The following is an 8,274-nucleotide window of genomic DNA, read 5'->3' on the forward strand; positions in this document are numbered from 1 at the left end:
CACAATTTTCACATGCATATGAGGTTATTAAAAATACCATGGCTTAGGTCAGGTGCACCTTAGTCCTCAAACTGACATTTTTGCTCTTGAGCACTTTAAAAAGGTCTTGTGCAGTGAAGATGCCTAATGCAGTATGTCATTGGATTTCTAAACTGTTGCTACCATGAGTGCTGATGGTTGATTCAAGTAAATTGAAGTCTTTGACAATTTCAATCTTTTCTCCATCTTTATGAATATTGTTTTTTGACCAGAGATGAGGATTTTTGTTTTCTTCACATTGAGGTGCAATCCATGCTGAAGGCTGTAGTCTTTGATCTTCATCAGTAAGTATTTTGTCCTTTTCTCTTTCAACAAGCAAGGTTATATCATCTGCATAACAGGTGATTTATGAGACTTCTTCAGTCTTGATGCAATGTTCTTAATATAATCCAGTTTCTCAGATTATGTGTTCAGCATACAGATTGAATAAATATAGTGAAACAATACAACCTCGACTCACACCTTTCCTAATGTTAAACCATTCAGTTTTCCTCTTTCTGTTCAAACAACTACCTCTTTAATCTATGTACAGGTTCCTCATGAGAATAATTAAGTGTTCTGGAATATTCATTCTACACAATGGTGTCCATATTTTTTCATTAACCACACAATAGAAAACTTTTGTGTTCTCAGTAAAGCAGGGGTAAATGTCTTTCTGTTGTTCTTTGCTTTCAGCCCAAATCCATCTGACATCAGCTCTGATGGCCCTCTTTCCATAGCCTCATCTTAATCTGCCTTGAACCTTTGGCAATTCTTTGTCAATGTACAGTTGCAGGTTTTTTTGAAATATCTTTAGCAAAATTTTCCTTGCATGTGATATTAATGATATTATCTGATGATTTCTGCCTTCCATTGGCTTACGTTTCTTTGAAATGGGCACAAATATTGATCTCTTCCAGCCAGTTGGCCAAGGACCTCTCTTCCAAATTTCATGGCATAGATCAATGAATGCCCCCAATGCTTCATCAGTTGGTTGAAAAATTAAAATTCTCTAGCCTAGTTCTTTGCCAATGTGTTCAATATACCTTGGACTATTTCTTTGGTGCTTGATCCTAAGATACCTCTTGAAATGGTTTAATATTTACCTTTTTTTTTTTTTTTTTTTTTATAGGGGGACTTCCCATGGCAGGTGGCCATCAAAGAAGATGATAAATTAAACTGTGGAGGAATTTATATTGGTGGTTGTTGGGTTCTGACTGCTGCACATTGTGTCAGGTAAAAGATGTCTACAGTGAAATCTTGGATTTCCTGAAACAATGGAAATCGGTGATATGTTGTTGTTTGTTGTTAAGTGCTGTTGAGTCAGTTCTGACCCACAGCAACCCTATGTAGGGTTTCCAAGGAGCAGATAGTGAGTTTGAACCACCGACCTTGCAATTCAAACCGACCTGCAGTCCAGTACATTAACCCACAGTGCCACACCAGTACTCCATGGGTAATATTTGTTGTTGTTAGGAGCCATCGATTCAGTACCAACTTATAGCAATCCTATGTACAACAGAACAAAACATTGCCCAGTTCTAGGGCAACCTCACAATTGTTGACATGCTTGAGCCCATCGATGCTGCCACTTTGCTAATCCATCTCACTGGGGGTCTTCCTCTTTTTCTCTGATCCTCCACCTTACCAAACATGATGTCCCTCCTGATAATATATATTATGGCAAATGTTGAATGAAAGTATATCTGAGACAAGTTGTTGAGAAGATGCACTTTATTAACTGCTAAATAGCTTCAGATATTCATGAGCAGGTCTTCTCATGCCTATTATCCAAAACCTACTAGCCCTACACATATCAAAGTACTTGTCCCAGGTGCTAAGATCAAATCTTTGATAGCTGCCAAGTTACTTCCCTTAGCTAACATGTATAGAGGAATAATCAATAGCTACTATTGACATTTTGTGGAACTGGAACCAAACTGTTTGGAAAAATGCATGACTGAAGAGTTTGTAAAAAGACAATATACTAACCTAGCATTGTCTCTAGTCTCACCTCAACAAGATTGTTGTTTATTCAGAACAACATGCGCGAATTCAGAAGCTCCAAAGACACAACTCATTTTTTTCCCAATCACATAATCATTGTTGTTGTTGTTGTTAAGTGTCATGGAGTCGACTCTGACTCACAGCAACCCTGTATAGGTTTTCTGAGGAGCAACTGATGAATTTGAACCACCTAGCTTGTGGTTCAAACCAACTTTGCAGTCCAGCGCATTAACCCACAGTGCCATACCAGAACTCCTTACGTACCAATTTTGTTGTTGCTAGGTTCCATTGAGTCGGTACTGACTCATAGTGACCCTATGCACAACAGAACAAAACACTGCCCAATCTTGAGCCAATCTCACAATTGTTGCCATGCTTGAGCCCATTGGTGCTGCCAATCTATCTCACTGGGGATCTTCTTCTTTTTCTCTGACCCTCCACCTTACCAAACATGCATTATATCCTTCTTCAGTGACTGGTCTTTCCTGACAATATGTCCGAAGTATGAGAGACAAAGTCTGGCAATCCTGTACCCATCATGTACCCAGATCCTTAACTAAATCTGATATACGTTTCAAGCAATAAAGGCACTGATGAAAGCTCAGGGTTAATAATTCACAAAGCTAATCAACTGCAGCACTGACTGGCTTGCTCTGTGATTCTAGATGAATCACTTACATGGGACACATGATTCAGCCCCTTGAGGGCAGGACCATTGCACTGGACCACATCAAGAGATGCTACTCACTGTTTGGAAGTTCTCCAGGCCACAATGGGTCCTGACTGATGAGCTATGAGTCCCTAAGGGATTTGCCTGCTGAATAGTTCGAAATGACTTGACTGCTGCAGAACAAGACATATTTCCTTCTTTGACAGGGTTGTAAGCTTGAAAGGGTAGTGGTATAGGCATAGTGGTGCTGATTCAGCATTGGAGTATGAGAGGATGTCTTCTAAACAGATAGGAAATAAAAGATTCTTGCAGGACCAATAAGGTTAGATGTAAGTGACTGAGTGACAGTACCCAAAGGGTATTGAATAATGCATCCAGGTTAACTTGGAAAGGGGCAGCGCTCAGGAGTCTGGCCTTTGGAATGAATGAACATCATTTATTGAGCAACTGTTACCAACCAGATACTCTGTCAGCTATGTCCACATATGTTGCTTCATTTAGTATTCCCAGCAGTTCTAAGAAGTAAATATTATTCTTCCCATTTTATCCATAATCAGACAGACTGAGAAATTTCATGATGTAACTAAACTCAATGTACTGTGTCAGTAGCAGAACTACGAAAATAAAATCAAGTTCACTATATTTGACAGTAACTTAGATAAAGGTCTACTGAGTAAACTCCCAATTCTGGAAAGGATAGCAAATATGTTGAATGGTGAAATATATTGAACAACGTTCATACTTGCAGATAGTACGCTTTTGACCTAGCCTCGATGGCTCAATAATCCGAACTCGACTAGAGGAAGATTGCAAAAAAATAAAAATTTTTGATGAAGGAAACAAGGGTAAATTGCTACAATTTGATGAACCTGACCTATACTCAGAGAGGTAGTTACTGTAAATACCAACAGAGAAGGAAGGAGTCTTCACATCAAGTATCAATGCTATCCTCTCTGTACACAGGGTAGATAGGGACGGGCAACTTAGACAATGGCTACCTAAAATGAGGAGGCAATAAAGGCACAAAGTGACTGGCTTACAAGGTTTCAAGATGGTGTTTAGTTTAAGAGTATGGGGGGAAAGAAAGCGTCCCCACTGAATAGATTTCATCTTTTCTAGATGGGTATGGTCAAAAGAGATGGGGATAAGATTCGTATGATTCAATAGTGAATAATTGTCATCATGACTAATTGCGACTGTCAAAATTGTAAAGGTAGAACTTTCTAATAAAAACAGGGAGTGGTTAATCTTACAGTCCAGAAACAGAGGACCCTAGAACCATCAAGGGGAAGCAGCAGCATCAGAGACGGTGGCAGAGATGGGAGCATGGAGATGGGGAGCAGCTGAGGACTCTAGATTCATGGGAAGACAGGGACTAAGAGCTGGTGACCAGAAGGCAGACTTGTAGAATGTGCCCTTTGGAGATGTAAATTATTATATATGCTTAAGTGTTTATTTTTGGTTTGTTTTTTTAAAAGCTAAAGTAGATAGAGAGAAATACTGTTAACTGATGGTACATGGAGCGGACTATAATCATTGTAATGAAACAAGGTGTATGATTTGTTGAATGCAGAACTGATGATATGCCCTGTAAACTTTCACTCAATTCACAATAAAAACCTTAAAAAAAAAATGTCTAATACTAGTTCAAAATGTCCTGTTTCAATGTTTCCTAGAAGGAGAAGGATATCATGTTTGATAGGGTAGAGGGTCAGAGAAAAAGAGGAAGAACCCCCAGAGAGATGGATTGGCAAAGAGTGGCAGCATCAATGGGCTCACGTGTGGCAACAATTGTGAGGTTGGCCCAGGACCAGGCAGTGTTTTGTTCTTTTGTTCATAGGTCACTATGAGTTGGTACCAACTCGATGGCACCTAACAACTACAACAACAATGTTTACTATCTTAGCAAATGACAACATCTGAAATCTAAGAATCATCCCTGATCTATTTTACTCACTCATTCCTACCCAAGGCTGGCCAATAATATATCATCACCTATACATAGTATTTTTAATTTCTAATTATGTAATTCTCAAAACTTCACTCCATCTTCACCATTACTGATACCTGTCTTTACCTTGCAACTGGATTGTCACGAGTGCCTCCTAATTGGCATACCTACATCCACTCTGCCCACCTATCCTTTTTCGACTGTGCAGCAAAAGTATTGATTGCACACATGGTTTTGTTCATTTACCATTTAAGATTCAATGGCTTTACATTCCCCTTAGAACAAAAAACTAAACAGAAAAATTTAACCTGACCCATTAAGTCCTTTATGATCTCGTACTCTAACCCCTACTTATTTTTGTGGGTCTCATCTCATCCTAATGTGGTGCCGGAGGATAAGTAGTAGATCACAAGGTCAGTTTCAACCACAAGGTAGCCAGTTCAAACTTACCAGCTGCTCCTCAGAAACCCAATACAGGATCACTGTATAGCCACTTTCTGTGAAGTGACTATTGTTCCCTGAGCAAATGATGTTAGATTCACAATTTGGCTGAAACCTTGAGTTGAAAATTGTTTGAAAAGTGGAGTGAGACATAGGGATAGACAGTAGTTAACTCACTCACCATTTCAATAGCATTTTTTAACACCTTTCTGCTCCAAGTGTTAAAACCCATCCTTGACTTCAAGTCTAACAGGAAAATTGTTGCTGTTGTTAAGTGCCATTGAGTTAGTTCCAAGTCATATCAACCCTGTATAGGGCTTCCAAGGAGTGGCTGGTAGGTTTGTACCACTGACCTTGAGTTTAGCAGTCCAGTGCTTATCCTACAGTACACACCAGGACTCCAGCAGGAAGAAAGGCCTACAAATAAATAAATACAATATAATACAATGCAGGGATGAAGCCAGCCTTTAAGAATCAGAGCACTGACTGCTAGGTCTTGAGTAATCAGAGTACTCATCAGGGCTCCACTCCTCATTTTCTCTAACACATCTGGAAAGATGCTGTCTGCAATCTGCATAAAAATCTTCAGAGGTCAGATGCTCACTCTAGAGCCAGTAAATTCATTCTTCTTCTGGGCATCTCTCACTGTTAGTGGGCTATATATATTCCTGATATTGAGCAGATGAGTGGTTCTTAGATTTACTTACCTATTGAATATAATTCTGTTTTACTTGGATCCACAATCAACACTCATAGAAGCAACATATTGCAATAGGCAAATCTGCCTCAAGAAATCAAGCAACATATTGCAATAGGCAAATCTGCCTCACAAGACATCTTTAAAGTGTTCAAGAGCAAAGAAGTTAATTTGAGGACTAAGGTGCATCAGACCCAAGCTATGATGTTTTCAAATGCCTCATATGCATGAATAAGGAAGACTGTAGAAAAATTGATGCATTTGAGTTATGGTGTTGGAGAAGAATACTGAAAGTGCCATGAACTTCCAAAAGAACAAACAAATCTGTGTTGGAAGATGTACAGCCAGAATATTCCTTAGAGGCAAGGATTGAGCAATTTCGTCTCTCATATGTAGGACATACTATCAGAAGAGACCAATCCCTAGAGAAGGACATCATGCTTGGTAAAGTGGAGGCTCAATGAAAAAGAGGGAGACCCTTTCCCACCACCAAGACAGATTGACACAGTGACAGTAGCAATGGGCTCAAGCATGACAATTGTGAGGATGACACTGTCTTGTCCTGTTATACACAGGGTCACTATGAATCCGAAACAACTTGATGGTATCTAGCAACAACAACAGGTGAATTTAATCTCTTGTTTCATGGAAACAAGAATAGAAAAATATGAAAAAAGTCTTGTTAAAGGGGGAAATATAAAAACGTCAGGAACCCATATTTATATTACTTTTCCCTCAATATAATTTACTTCCCTTTTCCATTATAGACCCAGTAAAGTTCATCGTTACCAAATATGGACAACATTACTCAACTGGTTAAAACCTAATTCTGAGATCGAAATTTGGTATGTGAACAAAATTATTATGCATGAAAACTACAATGGAGCCACCTTTGAAAATGATATCGCTTTGATTGAAATGAAACCACTTCCAAGGAAAAAAGAATGTAAGCTGTCAGGATCAGTCCCTGCCTGCGTCCCCTGGTCTCCATATCTATTCCAACCCAATGACACATGTATCGTGTCTGGCTGGGGTAGAGAAAAAGGTATGCCTTTTATAATTTCTCTCTCTCTCTCTGTTGAAATTCTGGTGGAAATACACACACCAAAGCAGTCATCAGTATGACAATGTCTACATTTGCAGTACAGTGACATTGGTTACATTCTTCATGTTGTGCAATAATTGCTGTTGTTGTTAAGTGCCATCGAGTCAGTTCTGACTCATAAAGACCCTGAGTAGGGTTTCTGAGTAGTAGATAGTGAATTTTAACTACCGATCACGTGATTAGCAGTCTAGGACTTATCCTACAGAACCACACCATTACCACTATCTTTTCCCAAAGTTTTCAACCACCTTAATATAAACTCTCACACTCTAGGATAAGCACTAGAACACAAGGTTGGTTTGAATTGCTACATAGGCAGACCAAGCTCAACAGCCGCTCCTCAGAAAAGGGTAGATTTGAACCACCCAACATTTTAGCAGCCAAGCACGGAACCTACTGTGCCACTAGAACACCTCTCCCACCCCAATAGCTATTAATGATATATTATTTCCATATATTTGCTTCTGGTGGAGTGCTGTAGGATAAGAACTGGACTGCGAACCACAAGGTATGTGGTTCAAACCCAACAGCTGTTCCTCAGAAACTTTATGTTGTTGTTGTTAGGTGCCATTGAGTCGGTACCGACCCATAGCGACCTTATGCACAGCAAAACGAAAAACTGCCCAATCCTGGGCTAACCTCACTACTGTTGCTACGCTTGAGTCCATTGATGTTGCCACTTGGCCAATTCATCTGGTTGGGGTTCAACCTCTTTTTCTCTGACCCGCCACTTACTTAACATGATATCCTTCTTCAGTGACTGCTCCCTCCTGACAATATGTCCAAAGTATGAGAGACGAAGTTTAGCCATCTTGGCCTCCAGGGAACACACTGGCTGCACTTATTCCAAAACAGATCTATTGGTTCTTTGGCAGAACATGGCACTTTCAATATTCTCCTCCAACACCATAACTCAAAAGCATCAATTCTTCCTTATTCACTGTTCAGCTTTCACATGCATATGCAGCTATTGAAAATACCATGGCTTGGGTCTGGTGCACCTTAGTCTTCAAGCTGACATCTTTGCTCTTCAACACTTGAAAAAGGTCTTGTGCAGCAGATTTGCCTAATGCAATATGTCATTTGATGTCTTGACTGCTGCTTCCGTGAGTGTTGATAGTTGATCCAAGAAGAATAAAGTCCTTGACAACTTCAACATTTTCTCCATTGATAAGAATACTTTTTATTGGTCCAGTGGTGAAGATTTTTGTTTTCTTGATATTGAGATGTAATCCATACCAAAGCCTGAGCTCTTTGATCTTCATCAGTAAATGTTTTAAGTCCTGTTCACTTTCAGCAAGCAAGGTTGTATCATCTGCATATTGCAGGTTGTTAATGAGTCTTCCTCCAATCCTGATGCCACATTTTTCTTCATAGAACCCAGC

The 8,274-nt window shown here is 39.6% G+C and overlaps 1 protein-coding gene across 1 annotated transcript in view; it reads left to right on the forward strand.

The window, feature by feature from the left end:
* Positions 1-8,274, forward strand: part of CFI (complement factor I) — a 68,726-nt gene that overhangs the window by 52,502 nt on the left and 7,950 nt on the right. The window contains exons 11-12 of the mRNA XM_006869340.1: positions 1,151-1,254; positions 6,552-6,829. Coding sequence (XP_006869402.1) covers positions 1,151-1,254; positions 6,552-6,829 — 382 coding nt within the window. The remainder of the gene's footprint in view (positions 1-1,150; positions 1,255-6,551; positions 6,830-8,274) is intronic.

The sequence above is a fragment of the Chrysochloris asiatica genome, unplaced genomic scaffold (genome assembly GCF_000296735.1).
Source record: "Chrysochloris asiatica unplaced genomic scaffold, ChrAsi1.0 scaffold00129, whole genome shotgun sequence".
Lineage (NCBI taxonomy): Eukaryota > Metazoa > Chordata > Mammalia > Afrosoricida > Chrysochloridae > Chrysochloris > Chrysochloris asiatica.